The following is a 25715-nucleotide window of genomic DNA, read 5'->3' on the forward strand; positions in this document are numbered from 1 at the left end:
TTGTGATGTGGTCACAGATAAACCACTGTGGGAACGCAGACAACCACGGAGGGGAATTCGTCTCTGGTTAGTAAGCCATATGGTCTAGTGTCCTTAGGACCCAGAACAGTGCTGTTCTAGCATCCTCTTCTTAAAATACATGCACCAGTTTTTTTCTTTTTACATTCTTAACTCTGAAGAATTCTAGAAAGTATTCTTTGAACTGCAAAACTTGAAGGGAAAAAAAAATCACCTAAATTTTAGACCTGTATTAGGAATGAAAACTGGCTTTGGCTCTATTACACAATTCCTTTCCTATGGAGTATATGGAGTAAGTACCCTTTTGAAAGAGGAATTTACGCCAGCTTCCTTTTTATGAGTCTTCATAAACATTCTAGTCAAATGGGAGCATTTGACTGTGCTTTTACGTGTTTTCACACTGAATTCATATTGCTTTTCCCCCTGGGAAGCCCCAGTGGATTCATTATCTATTGCAGCAACTTTATCAAAGTAAATATTTTTGTATAAACGACTTAAGCGGTGTTATCATTTGTTAAAATTGAACGTGGAAGTAAAATATCTAGAGATAATATGCTAATATTTATTTATCACCACGAAAAGTAAATTTGTGTGTTGTGAAATGTGTGCAGTGACTTTATTGATTGCTAGACAAAAGAAAATCTCTGACGACATTATTTGGGTGTTAGTTCCTGAGCGCATTTCTTAAAGCTTTTTATTTTTTTGTACAGAGATACTTTAATTTTTCAAAGAGAAAAATAATGATAACTAAAAACTAATTTGCTTATCAGCACATGGTATTTTAATATATCACATAATGTTAATTTTTCTATTTGTGATTAAGATCTCTAGGTTTTTAAAAATATATAAAGCAAATTTCATCAATTTTATTTGTGACTCAGTGAGAGAAAATGAGTTAAGTTTTGGGTAAATGTCACTTTAGGACTTTTAAAAAATATATTTTTATTGATTTCAGAGAAGAAGGGGGTGGGAGGGAGAGAGAGAGAGAGAGAAACATCAATGATGAGAGAATCATTGATTGGCGGCCTCCTACATGCCCCCTACTGGGGATTCAGCTGCAACCTGAGCATCTGTCCTTGACCGGAATCGAACCTGGGACCCTTCAGTCCACAGGCCTATCCACTGAGTCAAACAGCTAGGGCCTACTTTAGAACTTTTTTGTTAGGTTTTTGAGGATTTGATTTATTTAAATTATTTTTTAAAACAGTCTGCAGTCTTAATTTTATTGCATAGCAAAATTGAATTTCTTTGCAGAAAAAGTAACATTTTAATATAAAAATCTTATTTATAATAGTTACAAAAATTTGTTAGCTTTCTAGGAAGATGACTTACAAAGTTTATAATATATTTGCTTGACTTTTATATAGAAGTGATTTTTTTTAAGTGACTGTTGTTAGCAGGGAATTAAAGTCCTTCAGCACAGCTTTGTGGTGTTAAGTCGAGCCTTTTTTACTTTTATCCTTTTATTAATTTAATTTTTTACAGCAGTCTTATTTAATACTAACACATAACTTAGGGTAGCTGCTCACAAACTATTGAACCCCGTTGCTTGTGTGAGACGAGGGGTGGGTGAATGGGTAAAATGACTCTGGCAGCATCTGTTCTAGAAGGAAGTCTTGAAGGCATCAGAGTAGGTCAGAAGCAAAGCTGACAGACAGAGATCCAAGGTGAGTGCCAGGGAGGGAGCAGCATGTCCCAGAGCAGGGCCTGGAGCTAGAGGGCAGGCCGGGTGGGTAAGTGAGAAGCAGGGATGAACCGCAGAAGAACTGAATCAGAGTGAGGGATGTGTACACAGCATGTGACGACAGGCGAAGCATGTTTTGCTGCTCATTGATTTTTTGCTTCCATTTCCGTTGGCCAGTCTTTGGACACTCAGAGCAGTAAAGGAAGCTTCTTACGTAGCTGGCCTATCTTGTAGCTAGCAAGCACTCCAACATGAATTTTAGCCCTAGTTTATTAATTTAAATAAAGAATACTAACTGTACTGAGAGCCAACATATAGTCTATTATGTGAATTTTATTTTTCTGTTTATATAAATAATACAGGTTTATTGTTTTAAAAAATGAAATAATACAGAAATATGTAAGGAAGTAAAAATCTTCTAAGATTCTGTTATCCTAAGATAACTTCCATTGACATTTTGAGAACCATATTTTTCTCCATGTTTATTTTCGCTTATCTATATAGCACATAAATGGGATCTTAGTTGTTTTTATTGTGGACTGAACTTTGTATTTTTGAATGCTACAGAGCTGAATACGGTGCTTTGTGGTGTTAAGTCGAGCCTGTTTATCAAAGCAACTCTTACTAATTTCTTACTTTAATCTTACCAGGTCAAGGTAGGCAATGAAGTTGCTACTGGAACAGGACCGAATAAAAAGATAGCCAAAAAGAATGCCGCGGAAGCAATGCTGTTACAACTCGGTTATAAAGCATCCACTAGTCTTCAAGATCAACTTGACAAGGTGAGCGCCAAGTACAGACCTATTCTGTCAGAATATCAAAGTGATGAACAAATTCCGTACCAGTGTTCCTTGACTCTAAGTAATGTCGGAAGTGGTGTTAACGTAGACCTCCAGTTTTAACTTTCCTAAGGCAGTACTCTCCAACTTAAAAGATAGATTCCCAGTTACAATATCACATCTGTTTAGGGTGTCAACATGAAGTCTTAATTCTAATCTTACAGTTAGCAAATACTAAAAGTCTGTTGTGTGGCTGTATGTATTTTGTATAATACCAACTGAGTCTTTTTTAGCTTACTGACTCCTGGGTTTTGCCATGTGGACAGTTTTAATTTGTGCCCCATTTTTAAGAACCGAGGTTGTTGGCTTTTATTTCTGAAATGCAGCTGAAAACACTGGAAATAAAGATCTTGGGTTATCCCTTTAGGGCAGGAACTATATTGGACAGACACTCTATAAACTAGTTTTTCTATTTACTTTAAATGTAAAGGTAAACTCAGAGGGTGTGTATTTTCTGCCAAGACGTGTGTTCGTGGTCCCCTATTTCTTCTGGGCAGTGAATGACATCATTAACACCTGCCCCTGTTGCAAGGGAGGTCGGGGACCCCGAATTCAGGACTTGGCAGATAACTTGGCAAGAGCTGGCTTGATTTCATTTTATCTTTGCATGTGTAGAAATTGTTATGGACACTTTATTTATACAAAAATTCACAAAGCAGGCTTAATAATTATTTCTACCAAAAACAGCATACTTTTCCCCACACCATTTTCTCGCATAAGGATTCTGTTTCAGAGAAATTTCAGTTTCTGCAGAAACACACGCCTGAAGCCTGAATAGAAACAAAATCGTCTATTAAACATTTAGGTGTACTTGTCTTTTTAAGGCAACTGTGAATATGTGGGCAATTATTTTGAGCGATTAAAAAATTATTTGTCTGTGTGGTATCGCTAGAGATTTTAATTCTGTTTTTATAACCTGGGTAGTCCATGCTTTTTCTTCCTTTAAAAATATTTGTAACATGAAACCTAACATGTGTTCAAGTTTCTATAGTTCTTATGTTGTGTATATGTTGTTTTAACTTAACACATTTATATTTACTTAAACCTGGTGAGTGATTTATAAAAATATGTCAAAATAAATCTCAGACATTTATTTGGAAGTTAAGTAAAAACAAAACAGAACAAAAACCAGCATTAATGTCATTATTTTAAGAAACATTTTTTTGCATACCCACTGTAGTAATAGTCAGGTTCTCCAGAGACATAGAACCAACAGGATATGTGCATGTATATACTTGTGTACATATGTGTACGCACACACATGTATGTACATACATGGAGATGTGCACCACACATGGAGACCCATTGTAAGGAATTGCCATGCCTTGTTGGCGGCTTGGCGAGTACCAGGTCTGATGGGGAGGCTGGTTCTGCTGGAGACTCGGAAGGTGTTGCAATTCCAATGCAGAGGCTTCTGCTGGCGAGTTCGCTCCTGTTCCCGGGAGGCCAGCCTTTCTTTCGATGAGACCCACCCACAGGATGAGGAGCAATCTGCTTCACTCAGAGTTCAATTCTTTTAAATGTAAGTCTCTCCTGAACACCCTCCCAGAAGCACCCAGGATAATGTTGGACCAAGTACCTGGGTACCGTAGCCCAGACAAGTTGACACATAAAATTAACCATCACACCCACTACATGCCAGATACTTCAACTGAAGACACGATGCCTGAAACTTGGTCCCTGCACTCAGGGAGCTGATCAGCACGTGTAGGGGTGAGGAGCTTTAGTCATGGAACAAACATTACAGTGTCCTGGAACCTAGAGAACACGAAGATGTATCTGGAAAGTCAGGAATAGCCGAAGCCACTGTTTTCATGGGAAGTAAAGCTCTTGGAGAATTGTTCATGTAAGATTTGAACATGAAGGTCACATGATCTGGTTTGTATTCTTCAAAAGACAATCCTATCAGCCTTAGCCAGTGTGACTCAGTGGTTGAACATTGACGTATGAATCAGAAGGTCACGGTTCTATTCCCAGTCAGGGCACATGCCCGGGTTTGGGGCTCCATCCCCAGTATGGGGTGTGCAGGAGGCAGCCGATCAATGATTCTTTCTCATCGTTGATGTTTCTATTTCTCTCTCTTTCTCTCTCCTTTCCTCTCTCAAATAAAAATAAAATTAAAAAAGACAATCCTATAAATAAAGGAGTGAATGGATTTGGGCAGGCTGAGTAGCAGAGTTGCTACGTAAGAGGTACTGGGGGGTCTGGACTAAGGCAGTGGTGGTGGAGAGAAGGGGAAAGGCACCAGAGGTATTTTTAAAAAATAATATATTTTATTGATTTTTTTACAGAGAGGAAGGGAGAGGGATAGAGAGTTAGAAACATCGATCAGCTGCCTCCTGCACACCCCCTACTGAGGATGTGCCCGCAACCAAGGTACATGCCCTTGACCGGAATCGAACCTGGGACCCTTCAGTATGCAGGCCGACGCTCTATCCACTGAGCCAAACTGGTTAGGGTGGCACCAGAGGTATTTTTTTTTTTTAAATATATATTTTATTGATTTTTTTACAGAGAGGAAGGGAGAGAGATAGAGAGTTAGAAACATCGATGAGAGAGAAACATCGATCAGCTGCCTCCTGCACATCTCCTACTGGGGATGTGCCCGCGACCCAGGTACATGCCCTTGACCGGAATGGAACCTGGGACCCCAGTCCGCAGGCTGACGCTCTATCCACTGAGCCAAGCCGGTTTCGGAACCAGAGGTATTTTTGAAGTGTCTGAGGTAGACTTCAGTGGCAGGTAACATGCCTGGGGACATGGGAAGAGGGAGGAGTAGAGAATGACTAGGAAAGAGTTGGTATCATTAGCCAGAAATTCCCTTTTGCCTTCCTCCCGTGTTGCCTGTTTTCTGGACAGTTTTCTTTGGTCTTTATTTACTTCCCTGTTTTGATGGAGCACATACTCTCAGTAGCCTTCTGATGAATATATGAGAAATGTTTTGAGATCTCATAGGTCTGAAGTACCTTTACATTCCCTACATGCTTGGTTTGCAGTTTTTCTGAGATATAATTCTAAAATGGGAATGATTTTGTCACAGGCTTTTGAAGGCATTGCACCAATGTTTTCTACCTCCCAGCATCACTCTTGAAACCCCACTGCCCTCTGATTCTGCAGCCTGTATATGAAACTTCCACATTTCTTCTCCTCCCTCTTGATGTCTTTCCAGTTTTTCTTCTCCCAGGGGCTCTGAAATTTTATGGATGATATGTGCGTATTCTTTAGTAAAGTGTTTTTAGTGTTTGGGTTTTGGTCTAGAAATGCATACAATTTTAAACTGGGAAGTTTCTCATATTATGTCTGATAATTTCTTTTTTTCCATTTTTGCTATTATTTCCTTTTGTGATATCTGTTAGTCTTATGGATGACCTTCTGATCCCTCCTTCCTTCCCTCTCTCCTTCCCTCCCCCACCCTTTTTCCCTCCCTCCCTTCCTTCCTCTTTTCTATATCATTTGTTCTATTTTCTAGGAGATTTCATCGATTTTGTCTTCTGCCCTCCTTTGACATTTTTTACTTTGGCTCTTATATTTTTGATGTCCCAGAGCTCTTCCTCATTTCTAGAATATTTCTTTTTATAGCCTCCTCTTCTTGTTTAATGGGTATAATAACCTTTCATGTCTCTGAGGATTTTTTAAACCTTTTTTTTGAAGTTTTAGTCTCTTCCCTGTATTTTTTTTTTTGCCATTCCTTTTGAGTTAGAAGCCTGGCTGCTGTCTTCTAAGGCCCAGATGAGGAAGGGAGCTGGTGATCTTGCTTTCTGGGATGTAACCTCAGTCTCCGTCTCTTTATCTGTCCTGTTGGGGTATCCATTTCACCCCCGTCCGTGTCTCTGTTTTAGCCTAAGAGAAACCTCCTAGGAAATCTGCTTGGGGTTAGTGAGGTCACCTTGAACGACTTCCAACAATCCTGTTTTCAGGCCAGTTGGGTGTCTTCCCTGTGCACCGAAAGGTCCCAGGTTGGACCCCGGTAGGGGGGATGCAGGAGGCAGCCGATTGAGGTTCAGCTCTCACATCGATGCTTCTCTTTCTCCCTCTCCCTTCCTCTCTCTCTGAAAAATAAATTAAAAATACTTTTAAAAAAGAGGTAGCTGGTGTGCTCCTAATTCTAGAGGCTTCCTGGGGTGCGGCGTTACCCATCAGTGTCCTTTCTAAGAGCTCTTTGCTGGCTCCTCCCTCTGCAGGTTTGCTGTCAGCCTCCTGACATCTGCTATGTTAGGTACAGCCTGATCACCTGCCTTCCAGGTTCCAGACTTTGCCCTTCCTCTCCTTTCATAGTCTTGGGGCAGGGGGTGGAAAGAAGAGAGGGAGAGAGAATTATAGGTTATTGGATTATTGATTTAGGGATGTTTTGAGAGAGAGCTTCCTCCTTATGTTCACAGTGTTGTGTTTTGTTTGGTTTGTTTTTTTGCTGCAAGAAGCTTTCTTGTTTCCATTTGGCCCAGTGCATGGGAGAGGGCTCCAGGGGGGTTAAAAGAATGGCTATGGATTTCGGGGAGAGGCTCAGGCAAAAGCCAGACACCAGGGGATTCAGAGGGGCCCTCAAAGGCCTCTGGGCTCCACAGGCTCCTAGTCGTGCTTGAGCGTGAACCTTGAGCTCCTCGCCCAGCCCAGCCTGGGGGCCCGCAGCCTGCGGAGGGGAGGCAGGTGTCGCCCATCTTCTTGATGAGTTTCATCTGCTCCCCCGGAAGTGGCTCTGCAGGAAGTCACAGAGCTGAGGGTCTGCGTGGGCAGAACCAGGCCTGTGGCTCCAAAGGGCCTGGGTCAGGTTCCCCTCCAAGGCCACGGCGGCTTCCATAGGGTCCTGAGTTTTGCCCACTCGTCTTGGGGAGGCTTCAGCACGTCCTGGAGAGAATGCGGCCACCGCGCTGGTTTGTATCTTTAAATATATTTTTATTAATTTCAGAGAGGAAGGGAGAGGGGGAAAGAGATAGAAACATCAATGATGAGAGAGAATCATTGATTGGCTGCCTCCTGCACACCCTCTACTCAGAATTGAGCCCGTAACTCGGGCATATGTCCTTGACGGGAACAGAGCCTGGGATCTTCAGCCCGCAGGCCGATGCTCTATCCACTGAGCAAAACCAGCCAGGACAGTTTTGCATCTTTAAGAGATGCTCAGCACCCATGCGCTTCTTCTCTGCCAGCTCACGGAAGAAGTGGCCCACGCCCTTGAGAGCCACATCGTCGGGGTGGAAATAGAAGCCCAGAGGGAGGGAGGTGTGGGCGGCCACAGATGCAGGCTGGCCAGGCAGCAGGCGCAGCCTCCACCTGGGTGGAATGATGCTGCCAAATTTGGGAGCTCGTGGTTCATCAGAAGGAGTTAAGGTAGAAAAACACAGGGTGTGTTGGCTGGTCTTGGAGGGGGTCTTGAGGGGGTGACTGGATAAGACCCAGGAGCGTGGTCGAGGCTGTAGGAAGGGGGGTCCCTGGGCGTGTTCCGTCCAAACACTGTTGAAGAGACAGACCCAGGACCGCCCAGGGCACTGTGGTCACTGTTGTGTTTAAGTCTAAACCTTACAAAAACAGTTTCATTAGGGTGTTGGAGTAGAAATGAGAGAACAGTAGACTTGGTATTCAGTTGAAGGTGAAAAACTAGGTGTAGGGAATATAATCTAATATTTAAATAACCTTTGTTATTAGTAGAAGGAGAGAAATTAAGAAAGGTGGCATGGCCCTGGCCAGGTAACTCAATTGGTTGGTGGCAGTCACCAACCGGTGGTCCGCGGACCACTGGGTCCGTGAGATCCACAAGGTTGGCGACTGCTGGGTTGGAGCGTCGTCTGTGCCCTAGAAGGTTGCTGGTTTGATTCCCGGTGAGGGCACATACCTAGGTTGTGGGTTCCATCTCCAATCTGGGCATATATGGGAGGCAACCAGTTGATGTATCTCTCTCTCACATCGATGTGTTTTTTTCTCTCTTTCCCATCCTCTCTCCCTTTCTGAGATCAAATTTTAAAAAAAGCAAGCAAGAAAGGTTGCATGAAGTGCTAAATTTATTATCACCACCTTTAACCGGGCCCTTAAATGTCTGAGAGTCTGCATTCTTCCAATCAGCCGGTTCCTTCCCTCCTGAAGTGACTTACTCCCTACTGTGGACACTTTCCTCCAACTTCCCACTCCCCTCCATCAGTGGCCCTTGTTCTGCCACCTCATCTCGCACTTCACAGTCTCCCAGCCTCCCCACCAGCACACACCGCAATTTTACGCACATGTACTCCTCCTCCATCCTCTTACAGTGGCAAGCTATGTGCTAGGATTGTATTTTTATTTATATCCGGATTTAATGTATCCTTTTGATCTTTGACATCAGACAGCAAGTATAAAATGCTGATTAGAATAGCAAATGTGCCTTTTCTCTCCCGTAGTACCTGGTACCAACAACGCCAGCTCCGCAGAAGAGAACGTAACCTGTTCATGTCACTGATTAATTTGACGAAATACTCCTTCAGACTCTGAGTTTATACCAGATATATGTCACATCGTCTGGCGACAGTCAGGATATTATAAGTTTTACCCCAAGTTAGGGCTTAGTTTTCCATTTTGTGTGTGTGTATGTCATTGGCAGTATTTTGGTGATCCTTGTCCTAGGACTGTTCCGGAACAGACATAGTAATATTTCTATTGTGGTTTGACCTCAGGAGAGATAAAGAAGCTCCTTTAGTCTCTCTAGCACTTGTCATGATGATTATTGTTTATTATTTGATAAGGATTGGTTTACTTTTCAACCACCTAGATAGAGCTGCTGTTGTATATAATGCACTGAACATGGCTTTCTTGATGACGTAAATTGTAAGAGTGGGTGAAGATAAAGGCAGAACCAGACATAAGAAACAGGCTTGAATGTAGAAAAGGGGTGGATAATGCTGTTCCAGTTAGTTCCTCTTGGGCCCACAGTCCTGGGGTCCGAGATGGAGAGAATCACAGGACGACTGTGTGAGAGACCTTTGGCCCTGCTTCATTGATGACTTAACGTTTTTCTTTTGGAATAAGTCCGTCTCTCTGGATTTTAACGATTGATTTAATCTTTCAGACAGGGGAAAACAAAGGATGGAGTGGTCCGAAGGCTGGTTTTCCCGAACCAACCAATAACAGTAAGTTTTCACTTTTATGCTAACTACGTTGAGTGTTCGTGGCTGGTTCAGTGACTCGTAGGTCACTGGGTATTTATTGGGTCTGTCTGGGCTCACCATGCCATGATTAGTGTTGCAGGGGGGATACGAGGAAGTCGTGCTGTTTGCTTTTCTGGAGTTGCTAGAAGACACAGGCGCTCATATTCTTAACGTGGTTAAGCATTGCGCTGGTGTACCATTTAACTCATAGTGATGACATTTTAAGTTGTTTTATTGCAGCATAATTATAGTATGAAAGAATTAAGAATTAAAAAAAGAAAAGCAATTATCTACAAGCTCATTATACTCTAAAATCAGCTGTTTTCAAAGTTGTAATTTTTTTTAGGTAAACACAAATTTTTACATAATTGTAATTTTTTATGTGAAAAATTATTCACTTTTATTAAAATAGATTAAGTCCACACAAATGGCAAAATCCACTGTATGATCCTTGTTCAAAATACAGATTACAATCATTTAGAGCAGCGGTCGCCAACCTTTCAGACCTCACAGACCACCAGTGGTCCGCAGACCACCGGTTGGCGACCGCTGATTTAGAGTGTTCCTGTTCTGATATAATGACCTGAGAGCTGTGCTGTTCATGGTTTTCAAGACTGAGGATAATTATTTAGTAAAATGAATGTACAATAATTTTACATCTTTTTAGGGAAGAGTTTGCTCTACTTTTTCTTAGATCTCTGTGAAGAGTTCTTTATTTCCACCACATCAAATAGTATTTATGATTTCTGTATTGCTAATGTGAAGGTACATCAGGATTTTAATTTAAGAACAGTTGTTAACAATTAAAGAACAATTGTTAAGACTATTTAGTAATTAAAATCAGAATGTTTCCCTGTCTTACTTTAATGCGAAGAATGATGCCCTAAACACTCACTTCGTGGTGGCTTAAGTTCTGAGTCAGCCACAGCCGTATCTCCATTTAGATCTTCCTCGTGCATTGTGGGAAAGTAGATATGGATGATAGATTTCATCTATAACATAAATGAAAGTTTGTACTGTGTTGTTTTCATTTAACATTGCAATAAGCATTTTTCACGTTGTGCCGAGTCATTAGAATTTTTAATAAGTCACTGATTGAATTGTCAGAAATGTAAGAATACAATTGCTCATAATTGCCTTCTAATTATAGTATTATCATATGCTTAGAAATCCACTTCAGTTTATTTATGTGATCAGGCTGTTATGCATTGCAAACAGAGACATTTATCTTTAACTTCCTCCTCACCTCTCCTAAAGAGCATCTATTTCCACTGAAGTGACCATTTTACTATAAATCAGTAAACAAAACACCAGCCAATGAAGACCCTATTGAAGGGGAGGGCCAGTGGAGTCAAACCATCTCGTTTCCAACCCTAGTTTTCTCCCTTATAACCTCTGGATAAGGTTATAAACGACAGTGTGTAAATTGCCATAATTTATTTTTTGATGTTAGCAGCTCATCTCTTGATGTATAATGAAATTAGTAACAAACTCATCAAAACATGCTTATAAGAACTGAATTTTTGGGTCATCAAAACTAGCTTCTTGAAAAGAATATTTCAGTGACGTAATGTTATTCATGAGTTATTTTCTGGGAATACTTGAAGTAATTTAATAGGACTCTGAGCCTTTGATCTATATGTATAAGGATGATGGATGTGATAGATTAGCATGTACCCCAAAGAAAAAATGGAATGAGTTCAGGATTCTCAGAGAGTTTAATTCCTTTGATGTTTGAATATATAGGTTTATAATTACTTGGTAAGGCAATGTAAGAAGCATTAAATTGATTTTACTTTTTAAAAAAATATATTTTTTATTTTTTATTGATTTCAGAGAGGAAAGGAGAGGGAGAGAGAGATAGAAACATCAATGATGAGAGAGAATCATTGATTGGCTGCCTCCTGCATGCCCCACACTGGGGATTGAGCCCACAACCCAGACATTGCCCCTGACCGGAATCGGACCCGCAACCCTTAAGTCTCCAGGCCGATACTCTATCCACTGAGCCAAACCAGCTAGGGCTGTTTGTTGATTTTTTTTGTGTGTAAATATATTTTATTGATTTTTTACAGAGAGGAAGGGAGAGGGATAGAGAGTTAGAAACATCGATCAGCTGCCTCCTGCACACTCCCTACTGGGGATGTGCCCGCAACCAAGGTTCATGCCCTTGACCAGAATCGAACCTGGGATCCTTGAGTCCGCAGGCTGTCGCTCTATCCACTGAGCCAAACTGGTTAGGACTGTTTGTTGATTTTTATCTTGCTAACAGATCTGGAAACTCCTTTGCAAGTGGGAGGAGAGGGATCAAAGAGGCAGTGAGGTTCAGAGATCAGAAATGTGTAAGAGTGCATAAAAGATTTGCTTTCGATATAGCCTTAGATGTGATAAAGCTAGTCGAAGTCAGCTTACAGCTTTATCATACTGTACGCACTTCAGGACTTCCTCTGGGCTACAGCGGTTCACACTGAGAATTTGAAAGGAGGACGATCCCTCACCCCTTCCCAACTGTGAGGGGTGAGAAAGCTGACCCCAGGGTCCTTCCCTGTGAGCACTGAGTGGTCCCCACCTCAGGTTGCCACTCGGAATGAGTCGTCCCCCCCCCCCCCCCCCCACACACACACTGCCCCAAGTCCTCTGGAGCCAGCTCGCAGCTACTTAAAGATAGCACTAGGAAAAGTCGGTCTCTTCCTAGGAACTGATCCCTCAAGTGATGAATCCATTACCTAAACTCAGTTTAAATTCATGTATGATGGTAACATTTGGGGTAAATTCTCTTAGTTCCCGGAGTTTGACAGTTTGCCCTCAGTGGTTTCTGTGAAGAACACCTGTGCTCGTGTTTTGCAGCAGGTGGGAGAGCAGGACCTTCTCAGGATGGCACGTGGGCGGGGAGGGAAGGTGAGGGGGGAGACAGGAACTTGAGATTGCTGGGCGGCTGCCTCGCTGACCGGGTGTCTGACCCCCGGCGTCTCCCTGTGCGTCTTGTTACTCCGTGTGCTCTGTTGAGAGTTGTGCATAGCAGTTTAAATGTTGAGACTCTTTAATCTCTGTAAAACGAGGAGCTTTCCTTGAATAACATCTGAAAAGGTAACATACTACTTTATAAAACACAAAATGGCATCATAAAGAGGCTCTTCACTTTGTTTTCTTTGTGAAACTCTACCTTCCTGCACAGATTATAGTTGATGAGATAAAATATTTAGCCAGCCATTATTTGGATAAATATGAAATTAACATGGAGCTACAGTGTACAAAAGTTAAGAAAAAAGAAAGGAAGGCAGAATTAGAAAGGGGAAAGAAGAGAGCTTTAACGTGGCACAGCTGGTACCTAACTCCAAGTAGACAAAGTTCGTGTCCATGTGCATTTAATTTTTGAAGTGGGAGACATTATTATTTTTTTGGTGGAAGGTATTATTTTAAAGATTACAGTCCTAAGAAACTGCTAACAATTACAGCTGAAAAATAGTTGAAATGGTCTTGCAAGTGATTGTGATTACACAGCCTGGTTCCTGCCTTGATTGCCTGCAGATTTAAAGCATGGACCTAGTGTTTGCCGGCTTCCCGGGCTCTCCTCATCGGCCCGGATTGCCGTTGGAGGCAGGCTGTTCGCAGTGTGTTTTTCCCTTGTGAGTCACTGTCATAGTCATGTTGAAGGGCAACAGCACGTCGCCCTGTAATTCGAGGCCCGTGTTAAATCCAGCGCGGGGCAATTTAACGCTTGGCATACACATAAAAAGCTAGGTTTTTACAGATGAATGACGAACGACTTTTTAGAAAAGATTACGCGTTTTAAAGATCTACTGACGGCTCATGGAAAACTTTGTAAAATACTTAGATATAGTTCAGTTGATAATATCTTTTTTTTTGTATTCACATTCCCTGTTTCTTATTAATACCGAGTTTTACTTAAAAACAGGTTCATTGTTTCTCAAAGGTGAACTCTAGCTTAATTCAAAATTGGACTGAGCTCAAAGGTATTCACTGGTATGTGCCGAATCCACCCACTAAAAGATTATTTGGAGGCATTTTTCACATAAATATTTTTTCCGTTAACCTTTTAAAAAGTTTTATTTAGCCCCTGTGAAATATGCTGACTCTTCTAGGTTCATTAGAGATGACCCAAGACAAATACTTTTGGGATGGAGTAGAGTTCTTACTGGCCTTTTTAGTACCGTAGTTGACTTACCAGCACTTCTGTCACTTTTGTGTCATATCTGTATGGTATTAAACTCTGTGCATCCCGACGCCAGTGGCTGCACTGTCCCAGTGACCTGACATTACAAAGGTCATGTGCATGCTCCCCACATGCCGTGCATGGTATATAGAACCTGTACATAGTTTATTCTTGTTGGGTAAGGATTGTGCTTTTAAGATAACAGATTAATAGATAATTATTCATCAGCTGGTCTAGAGAGATGGCGTTTTATGACTTTAGTCTTACAGTTTGTCAGGAAACATTAAACTTGTGTTACCATTTGTAAAGAAAAAATATAGGCAATACCTGATGCATAATGTATTTAACACATAGAAGTGATGAAGCATGATAACAAAATAAGCACTAGAATATGACCAGACTTTCCAGTATCCTCCTCTTCGATATCCATTGGCCCACCAGGCCTTCCCCAACAGAAGAAACCACCTTCTCTGGGTTTTATTTGTGGTCACCCCACCCTATATTTCTTACAGTTTTATCAAATAAGTTGGAGTCCTTAACAGTATTTGTGTAGTTTAGTTTTTTTATTTTTTAAACCTCAGGAAAATGGTATTATACTGTGTATTTTCTTGAACTTCTCCCCTGACTTTAACACTGTTAATTTATTTTGTTACATGCAGTATTTCATCCATTATGTGAGTATCCTATAACTGGTTTGTCTGTTCTCCTATTGGTCCCCATTTGGGATATTTTCGGGATTTTGTTATCACAAAATAGTACTCTGAACATTTTGAACACGCCCCCTGGTGTGCCTACCTCAGAGTTCCTGGGAGCCACAGCCAGGAGTGGACTTCATGGGTGAGAGTGTGTGTACACATTTAGATTTACAAGAAATACTAGTTGCTTTGTAGTGTGAGAGTTGGGGAGCCCTTCAGAATGCCTGGGCCTCCACACTGCCAGGAGGAGAAATCTTTAAAATCACTTTTGTACCTTTGATCTCATTTCTAATGATGATTTTAGTTGAAGTTTAGTTCAGATTCCACTGTATCAGTCTTCTTTATTTATCTTTTATATTTCATTGTTTGAATGAATAAAAAAAGCAAAAAGTAAAATAATCCCCCCCCCCCACGTTTGTCCCCATTAGCACGCTTTCTACCCTGTCCCCCAAGCAAGTAACTTACGGTTGGTTAGTTTCTTTGGTACTGTTCCTGAATCTTTTTATACAGATACAAGCACATTCAGACTTAGAGTATTTTGTCCCTTAGCATCAGACACACTGCTCTACAGTTTTCTCTTTTCACCTACAGTATGTCCTGAAGATCCGTCTATGTTAATATGTGTACGACTTTATTATTATTTAACCAGTTTCTAACTGATGGGCGTTTACAGTATTTTTCTATTATAAAGAATGCTACAGGGTAAAGCCTCAAACATATATCATATTGCACTTGTGTTAGTATGCTCGTTGGATAAATTCCTACAAGTGGAGTCACTGAGTCAAAGAATATGTGCACTTAGGATTTTGATGGCTGTTGCCAGGTTACGTCAATGGAAACTGACCAATTTCCATTCCTGCCAGCAGTCGGCCAGATTACGTTTCCCCTCAACATCATAACACCATGCTCTCAGACTTCTGGATCTTGGCCAATCTGATAGTTGAAATATGGTATTCAATGTAGTTTTATTTTGTATTTCTCCTATTTTGAATGAGATTGAGTATTTCTTTGTACATTTGAGTCATTTGTGTACTATTTACGTCAACGATAGAGTCATCGCTATTGCTCATTTTAAAATTAGGTAGTTGGTCTTTTTTTATTATTTGATAAGAGTGTGGATGTGCTTTTATGATATGCCTTGCCAATATTTTCCTTGTTTGTCGTGGAATTTTCTTCCAAAGTTTGGTTTTCTTTTTAATGTATTTGAATGGCCTTTTCTTTTATAGTCTTTTTAGCATTTGTAATCTTAATAATGCCTTCCCAACTCTGAGATTATAAAAAAATTCTTTTAAGTTGTCTTCTAGAACTTTTATAATTTTATTTTTTTATCTTTCAATCTGTGATCCATCTGGGATTTATACTGAAAGTATGGATCCTGTTTCATTCCCCCTGCATTGATTGAGACTTTACTGTTATCAGATACTAAGAATCTGTAAATATCTGGTTTTATTCTGGACTTTTTCTCTTCTGTTTATTTATTCATGCACCAGCTTTAATCATTGTCTTTATTGTGTTTTAACATAAATCAATTTAAAGTTTAGTTGAAAACTGTTGAGGAAGTGCTTGGTCCCTGGTCTTTCTGCCCTTACTACATGGAGTACAAGTAATTGAAAGTCCCAGTGACACGGGAAATACTAGTAAGAGGCATGAGGGTAGTCAAAGCATCGACTAAAAGAAGGCGCTTGGAACTGTGTGGTTGGAGGCTAAGGTCCAGGAAGGCAGGGGCAAGTCTCCCTGAAACTTGTGTGTAGAATGGATGTAGCATTCATTCCTTAATTCATTAAGAAAGTATTGATTGACTGCATTGGACTATCTTTGGTATTATTGGTGATTTTAAGTAGGCTTTTTAAAGTTGAAGCTGCTTCTTAAAAAGCTGGTCAATCTTGGTGATGATTAACCATCACCCAATAAGAAAAGGAGGGGAAACTTTAAAAAAAAATGGAACAAGTGTCATTTGAAAAAAAAATCAGTTGTTTTTATTTTAAAAAACAAATCATATAGCACAGTGCCTGACATTGCCGGTGCTCAGTATTTGAACGAATGAAAAAAATGCAATGTTTTCACCCCCCCCACCCCCACCCCACTGCCTTAATGGCCATAGATATCATGGGCCCCTGTTTCTCAGCTCAGTATTGCTGGACTTGATGTCATAGTAGGTGTCATTATTGGTATTTCAACCTCATAGAAGCAGTGCATTCATTCTTAGTAGACATCTTGGCTTTGGGGTAGACCTGTATCAGAATTCATATCTCACACTGTTCTGCATCTCAGATTGGCAGTCTTTGGGGAAGAAACAGGAAGATTACTTATCATTACTAAATAAGTGTGGTCTGTCTAAAAGACTGACCCTCGAAACATGATACGCATAGAAGAGGAAAAACAGACCCAGAGTCAGAAGTGTGAAAAGGTTGGAGAATGTCCAACCTCTCATTTATAAACCGGAGAATTGAGGCCCGGGTGATTTTACAACATGCCTGGTCGCACCGCGTGGGCTAGAGGTAGCGAATCTCCTGACTCCACGGCCTGCGTTTGCCCCAGTAGACAACTTATTTGTGGATCGATCACTTTGCTGATAATTAAGGAAAAATGAATAATATTTTGAAGGAAATTCCACCAAAATTATGTATTTGCTTGATTGTTTTATCTATCACGCACCAGAATTATTTTTTAAGAACATTTCATAACATGGAAAGTGTCCCAACGATTGTTTCAGATACCAGTTTGATATTTGGGTGGGTCATGTAAAAACACTAACACGGCTGGGCAAGCCTGTAAGATGTTTGTTTTAACAATGGAGCAGCCATCTGTATGACATGATTCTTCTTAAGACGTAAAAAACTTTAGTAATAGCTCATTTTGAAAAACACTCAGCAGGCTTTTGGGGTGATGTTATTCAAGGGTATTGTTTTATTCCAGGCTTTCTGGTTTGTGTTAAGATGATTTATAGACTTTTAGAGCTGCAGGAGATTTTCAAGTTCCTCTTGTCTAATTCGTTTTACAGACGAGAAAAGCGGGTTAAGAGGCTACTGGCCACTGCAACTCGAACTGCTAGCGCGATTCCAGTCTAGTACATTTACCGCTCTGCTATTATGGTGGTCTTTTCTTTGCTACTTCTTGTGCTAAGACAAATGTCAGCCTTTTTAAAATTTGCTATTTTTTTTAATTTTAATTTTAGAGAACTTTTAGATTTATAACGAATTGAGAGGGAGATTCAAAGATTTCCCATATACCTCCTGTCTCCATACATTCCCCCTTTTTAGTTTAATTTTCAGAAGTTTCCTTCAGAATTTGCATTGTTGTTTTTTGTCTTCATTTAAATAGCATCAGTGTATATTTTGCTTAAAAATTGAGCAGAACTAGGGACTCAAGGGCTGTGGCTGGAAGTCCAGGTGGATATGAGCATTTCAACAACAGGGCATTTGGAAGGGGGGTTCCTGAGAGCCGGTCAGCTTAGCAGCTGCAGGTCGTGGAGAGGATGGGTGGTCTATTCCTGTGCTCCAGGAGGGTGGCCATGGTGGCCCAGTGGGCACCTTCTTGGGTCGCATGTGCTCTCACCTGATAAAGGGCCTCAGGCTTCCCTGGGAAGGAGAGAGTCCCGGCCACGAGGCCCACGCTGCTGTAGGGGCCTCCCTCGCTCTCAGGTGGCCAAAGGTCAACACCAGGCCGTGGTCACAGCTGCAGACCTCAAGGAGCAGGTACTGCCGTTCCGGGCCTGCTCATCCTCAGGGCCACCCAGGACTAGTGCCATCGTCCTCGCCACCTCCCTGTCTCAGCGCTGCCGTGTTCTAGGGCCTCTGCTCCCAAGGGGGAGGCCCCAGGCAGCAGAACAGTGCTTTCATGTAATTGGGTTTTGTTCACCGTTTGTTAATCCTCACGGGAGGGTTGTCTTTTCCCATTGATTTTTAGAGAGAGCGGAAGGGAAGGGGAGAGACCGATAGAGAGAAACATCGATTACTTCCTGGATTCAGTCCAGGTGTTTGTTGCCGGCCGGACATAGCACTTAGTTTTCTGTTTGTTCTTTCCGGGGCCATTTAATGTCATGGTTACATATCCAGGCTCTAGAGACAGACTGCCTGGAACCACATTCTGGCATTAGTACTTACTGTCCGTATGACTTCAGCTCACTTCCGTGACTTCTCTGGGCTTTCGTTTTATATCTAATGTAAAGAAATCAGAATGCCCATTTCGTATGTTTGTTACGGGGCTTAAATGAGATCATGCATGTAAAGTGTAGACTAGTCCCAAAGTTGTATGTTCAGTGTAGCCGTGTACCATGGTGACAGCTGATGGGAGTATTAAAGGCAAAATCAGGGATGAAAAATAGATGATGGGAGAAGGGGTTCAGGACATCTTGAGATAAAGGGTGAATGTGTTAAATGTTACAAGCCTGAGCCAGGGGAATACCTTTGAAGTCGGTGAGCAAAACTGAGGTCAAAGCCAGCAGGAATGAAGGTACAGTCTTACGGTCATCACACGTGAAGAGTTTATCCCGCGTAATAATCAAATACATGGAAATGAATATAACAGTGAAGTAGTATAGCGTTGCAATAATTAAAATTTGTTTTAACAGAAGTAGGGGAAAACAGGTTGAATCACACACTGCTCCTAGAAGTGTAAGTTGGTATCGTTTTTCAGAGGACCTATTGGCAAAACAAGTTAAAAGTCATTAAATATGCAAACCCTGGATTACTCTCTGATTCTACTTTTAGTTCTTTATCCGATTGAAATTTACAACAGGAAGAACCTAAATGAGTCGAGTCCTAACCATACACTCTGTTACTGATATTCAGGCTGAAATTATTCAGTAGTTGACTGCTGAATCCACGCATATCTTTACACTCTTTTAATGACTGTTATGTTAGTTGAGCTCTGTAGAAAGGAATCTTCCTTATTCATGAGGGAATATCAACCCAGGTTTTACTGTAGGATATGGAGCTGGCGCTCTGCGTGAGTTCCTACACTGTGAGGTAATGCCTCCCTGGAGTGTGGAGAGAGCATGACTGTTGCTTTGTAATATTGCTATTGGCAAGCCCATTACTGCTGTATAATAATGCTGCAGTAATGCTGTTAGCTTCTTGATTTCTTCAGCTGAGTATAGAATTTAGAGTCATAACATTTAAGTTATCCTTTAAATAAGATTTACATATTGTGTTTATACAGCTAGTAAAAAACAAAAATCAATAACATGGCATTTCACTGACCAGATTGGCAAATATTTTATAGCTTTGTTGAGATATAATTGAAATATAGCAAACTGCACATTTCAGGTAAATTCTGACACTGCCACAGATTGAGGGCTCAGTCCCACAGACTGCCCAGGTTCGGTGTCAGTCATAGGTCTCACATGGTCACCTGTTCTTCTGACCAACCCGCTATAAATCCCGGGGGTTCTTACATCCCCCTCCCCTCAGGTTTGATAATTTGCTAGATTGGCTCACAGGACTCAGGAAGATTCTTGACTTACTATCCGTTGGTTTATTATTAAGGATATAAAATGAGCAGCCAGATGAAGAGATACTGCAAAGAGCCAGATCTGGAGAAGTCAGGAGCATAGAAACGTCTGTTCCTGTGTTGTTGGGGTACACTGTCCTCCCAGCACGTGGATGTGTTAGAAAGGCAGGAACTTTCCAGACCCCATCATTCAGGGGTGTTCATGGAAGTTCCATCACATAGGCATGACTGATGAAATCATTGGCCTTTGTCACTTGCCTCCAGGCCCTATCACCTCCCCAGAGGCCAGGGCGTGGGGCTGAAGGTACCTTTGTTCCTAATTCAGTTTGGATATTATTATTAAAAAGCTTTTGCCACTTATCTACAGTAACAGAGAACAGTGACAAAAAAAAAAAAATCCAATACCAAAATAATTGGGGAAAAGGCACTTTCATATGTTAATAGGGAATTGTGAAATTGGTACAAATTTTTTTGGAGTTGTACCAATTTGGAGTAATTTGTTAGTGTCAAAAACCCTAAAATACATATTCTTTGAACTAGCAATTCTGCTTCTAACTTGACAAAATGAGTTGTGTGAACAAGGATTTAATTACAAAAATGTTCATCACTGTTTATAATTGCAAAAAATCAGACAAATTAGATGTCCAATGAAATGGAATTATTTAAGAAAACAATTCATATAATAAAATATTTTTAAAATTAGTACTAGAAGTAAATTGTTTTGTAAACAACAGGATCATATGGTACTTATACGTTTTAACTTATTTTTTTCGAGTTAACAAAAAATGCATAAAAATATTAACAGCATATCTTCAGAACAAAATATTAAAAGTTATTTCCTTGGGCTACGGAGATTTCTCTTATTTTTTTCCAGTGCATATGTTTGCTTTAAAACTTTTTAATTGAAATTTCTTCCTGATTATAAAACTAACAAAAAGGTATAATTTAAATCCATAAAATAGGATTGATATATTAGTTTAAGGCATATAAATTAAAGAAATAACAACTCATATATATATTTTTTTATTGATTAAGTTATTACATATGTGTCCTTATCCCCACAGTACACCCCATCCCCCCACTCATGCCCTCACCCTCCTGTGGTCTGTGTCCACTGGTTAGGCCAGTGGTCGGCCAACTGCGGCTCGCGAGCCACATGCGGCTCTTTGGCCCATGCGCAGAAGTCGGTATTTTGTGGAAGAGCCACACTCAAGGGGCCAAAGAGCCGCATGTGGCTCTCAAGCCGCGTTTTGCCAAGCCGCAGTTTGATGACCACTGAGTTAGGCCTATATGCTACAACTCATATATTTTAATGTCATCAAGGTAAAGCCCCATGGAGCTTGGCCCTGCCTACCCCCATTCCCAACTCCCTCTTCATTCTCTCATGGTAAGGAACTGCCCGAGGTTTCCTGGGATACACACTTGGCCATCCCTGCTGTTGCTGGACGAAGGGAAGGCCTCATCCCAACACGGCCTTAAGCTTCCTGAGGAGGATGGAGCACCTTATCGGCATCTGGAGAAAGGGATTGGTTGTGTTTTTTATGCCAATAACAAACTATGAGAAAGAGAATTTAAGAAAAAAAATTCTATTTACAATTGTATCAATGGGAATAAAACACCTTAGAATAAATTTAACTGAGGATGTAAAGGAACCCGTACTTGAAAACCATAATACATTGAAAAAAGAAATTGAAGAAGATACAAATAAATGGAAGAATATACTGTACTCATGAGTAGGAAGAATTAGCATGTTAAGATGTCTACTAGTATACTACCCAAAGCAAGCTACATATTTAGTGCAATCCCTATCAAAATTCCAATGGCATTTTTCACAGAATTAGAACAGATAGTCCTAAAATTTATATGGAACCACAGAAACCCCTGAATATAAAAAGAAATCTTGAGAAAGAAGAAAAATATTGGAAATATCATGTTACCTGATATCAAACTATACTATAAGGCTATACTAATCAAAGCAGCATGGTATAGGCATAAGAAGAGACATATAGATCGATGGAACTGAATAGACAACCCAGAAATAAATCAATGATTGTATGGTGTGTAATTTATGACAAAGGTGGCAAGAATATACAATAGTATAAAGATAGTCTCTTCAGTAAATGGTGCTGGGTAAACTGGACAGATACATGCAAAAGAATGAAAGTGGATCACTTTCTTACACCATAAACAAGAATAAACTCAAAATGGATTAAAGACATAAATATAAGACCCAAAGCCATAAAACTCTTAGAAGAAAACATAGGCAGTAAACTCTTTGATATTACTCCTAGTAATATTTTTTTTGGATTTGTCTCATTGGGCAAGGTAAGCAGAAGAAAAAATAAACAAATTGGTCTACATCAAACTAAAGAGTTTTTGCACAGCAAAACTATCAACAAAATAAAAGACAACCTAGTGAATGGGAGAAGATATTTGCCAATGATACATCTGATAAGGGCTTGGTATCCAAAATATATAAGGAACTCACACAACTTAACATGGAAAAACCAAACAACCCAATTAAAAAGGCAGAAGACCTGAATAGACAGTTCTCCAGAGAGGACATAGAGATGCCAACAGGCATATCAAACATCACTAATCATCAGGGAAATGCAAATTAAACCACAATGAGATACTACCTCACAGCTGTCAGCATTGCTATCATCAGTAAATTGGCAAACAAGTGCTAATGAGGCTGTGGAAAAAAGGGAACCTTTGTGCACTGTTGATGGGGTTGTAAATTGATGCATCCAGTATGGAAAACAGTATGGACTTCTTCAGATAATTAAAGATAGAATATCCATATGACCCAACAATTCCACTTCTGGGTATTTATTTGAAGAAACCCCAAATACTAATTTGAAAAGACATTCATCCTTATATTCATTGCAGCATTATTTACAACTAGAGGCCCGGTGCACAAAATTTGTGCATGCAGGGGTGGTGGTGGTGGTAGTAGTAGTGGTGGTGGTGGTGGTGTCGGTGTCCCTCAGCCTGGCTTTCATCCTCTCGCAATCTGGGACCCCTCGGGGGATGGGATGTTGGGCCTAAACTGGCAGTCAGACATCCCTCTCGCAATCCAGGATGCTGCATGCACCAGTGACCATACTTTTCATACAGGTGAAAGGCATCTTGCTATTGTATGGGCAGCTACATTTTTTTGCCTTGATTATGAAAAGTAGTACATAATATGATCCTTCTGAGGCAGTAGTGCCATTTCCCCCATCTTATGGGTGGAAAAACTAAAGCAGAGAGAAATTAAGTAATTGGCTTTGTCACACAGTTGTAAGTCTCAGAATCAGGGCTGACCACAAAATGTGCAAGCCAGAGTCCATGCATGTAATCGCTGCATCATCCTGTTTTTTCAGTGTTAGAGTAGCCTTGCTAGGTTTTAATTTTTAAATCTATGAGACTGTTCCTAATATATAGGGTAGGGTCCCTAGGCCTGGCTGGTGATCAGGGCCATCTGTGGGGTGACCGGTGGGTGGGGTGATCGGGGGCCCCCGCTGGCACCTGCTTTGACTGGTGGCCTGGTGCTGCCTGCTGGCCAGCTCGGCGCGCCTCCCCCCCCCCCCCCCCCCCCCATTGCCACCGCTGGTCGCCTCCCTCTCGAGCATCTGCTCCCTGGTGGTCAGTGTGCGTCATAGCAACTGGTCATTCTGATTTGCATATTAGGGTTTTACTTTATAGGCTAGCCAAGATATGGAAACAACCTAAGTGTTCATCAGTAGACAGTTGGATAAAAAAGATGCAGTACATATATATAATGGAACATTTCTTGGTCATAAAAAAGAATGAAATCTTACTTTTTGAGATAGCATGGACGGACCTAGAGAATATTATGTTAATTTAAATAAGACAGGAAAGACAAATACCATATGATTTCACTTTGTGGAATCTAAAAAATAAATAAAACAGAAATAAATTCATAGATACAGAGAACATTTTGATGCTTGCCAAAGGGGAGGCAGAGTGGGGGATGGGTGAAAAAGGGGAAGGAACTAAGATATACAAATTACCAGTTATAAAAATAGTCACAGGTACATAAAGTCCAGCATGGGGAATATAGTCAATAATATTGTAATAACTATGTACAGTGTCAGATGGGTACTAGACTTATCGGGGTGATGGCTTTGTAAATTATATAATGTCTAATTGCTGTGTTGTACACCTAAAACTATAGTTGTATGATAACTAGAATTGATAAATAAAAAATTACTGAGAAATAAATCAATATTGAGGTCTTGGATCAGAAGGTTAATAGCAGGAGAGGGGAGCGCTAGCACGAGGGAGTTAAGTGGTGTCTCTCAGAGAGCACATTCTTCAAAAGTGGTGATTTATCCATAATTTTGAAAGATAATGTGATTTGTGAGTTGTTATCTGACCCAGAGACATTAGAACAAACCTTGTGAAATATGGTTTGAAACATCTCTGAGACAAATGGTAGTCAAAGGAAAGTGCTTTTTTTAATGCATCTACAACCCCACCACCTGATAGCATAGCCCAAGCTCTATCCTTTTGCTGTCACAACCTATCCATGACCTGGCTTGAACTATGATGAACTTAAGGATGAAGGGGCATAGTCTAGACTGAATGTGGTAACTACTTGTTTGTGGGTAAATCAAAGATGGTTGCCAGGAGTCTAGGTTGGGCAACTGAGCAGATAGATGGTGGTATCATGATGAGATAACCAAGATAGGAGACAGTGTCAGTTGGGGAAGAAGATCCTGTCACTTTTTGACATGTTCATGAGCTAGAGTTGTCTGTGAAGAGGAGAGCACCAGTAGGCCGTTGGATGTCGGAGATGATACCTCAGCTTTAGAGTGACCCAGCCTTCATTTTACCCTCTGTGTCTCAGTTGCTGCATAGATTAGAGTGTTTGTGTCTCTTTTATGAGCTCATAAAATATGAAATTGCAGGGTGAAGACACTGCATATTCCTAATCTGATCTCCCATTGCACGTCCACACATTGCTTATCCTTGTTCTGCCACAGCTTCCCTTCCGCAATACGTTTCACTGAAATCATTCTGTTGGATCTTTTTTTAATTTATTACTAGAGGCCTGGTGCACAGATTCGTGCACCGGTGGGGTCCCTTGGCCTGGCTTGTGCCCTCTCGCAATCTGGGATCCCTTGGGGGATGTCGGACTGTGGGTTTTGGCCCGATCCCCACAGGCCAGGCCGAGGGACCCCACAGGTGCATGAATCTGAGATTCATCAATCTGTTCGTGCTTCCATGCCTGTGCGTTGAGCGTCTGCGCCCTGGTGGTCAGTGTGCATCATAGCTACCGGTCAAATGGTCGAACGTTTGAAATTTTACAAGTTTCGATACAAAATAAGAAAGGATATTTGTTTTTGGTGTGGGAGGAATTTTTGTAGGTTTTTTTTCTCACAGGAGATTATTTTTTATTGATTTCAAAGAGGAAGGGAAAGGGAGAGAGAGAGAGAAACATCAATGATGAGAGAGAATCATTGATAGGGTGCCTCCTGCACACCCCTTACTGCAACCCACGCATGTACCCTTGACTGAAATCAAACCTGGGACCTTTTAATTTGCAGGCCAGTGCTCTACCCACTGAGCCAAACCAGCCAGAGCTGGGTCTTTTTCTTAAATAAAATATGTTTTTATTGATTTTTAGGGGAAGGGAAAGGAAAAGAGAGAGAAACATCGACGTGAGATGTTTCCTCCTGCATGCCCCCTACTGGGAACTGAGCACACAACTGGGCATGTGCCCTGACTGGGAAT

At 40.9% G+C, this 25715-nt stretch overlaps 1 protein-coding gene across 16 annotated transcripts in view; it reads left to right on the forward strand.

Annotated features, from left to right (window-relative positions):
- STAU2 (staufen double-stranded RNA binding protein 2) overlaps positions 1–25715 on the forward strand; it is a 231358-nt gene that overhangs the window by 84858 nt on the left and 120785 nt on the right. For all 16 annotated transcript variants that reach the window (XM_059672853.1, XM_059672852.1, XM_059672849.1 and 13 more), the window contains 2 exons: positions 2353–2484; positions 9572–9632. In XM_059672853.1, the coding sequence (XP_059528836.1) occupies positions 2353–2484; positions 9572–9632 (193 nt within the window). The remainder of the gene's footprint in view (positions 1–2352; positions 2485–9571; positions 9633–25715) is intronic.

Source organism: Myotis daubentonii, chromosome 17 (genome assembly GCF_963259705.1).
Source record: "Myotis daubentonii chromosome 17, mMyoDau2.1, whole genome shotgun sequence".
NCBI lineage: Eukaryota > Metazoa > Chordata > Mammalia > Chiroptera > Vespertilionidae > Myotis > Myotis daubentonii.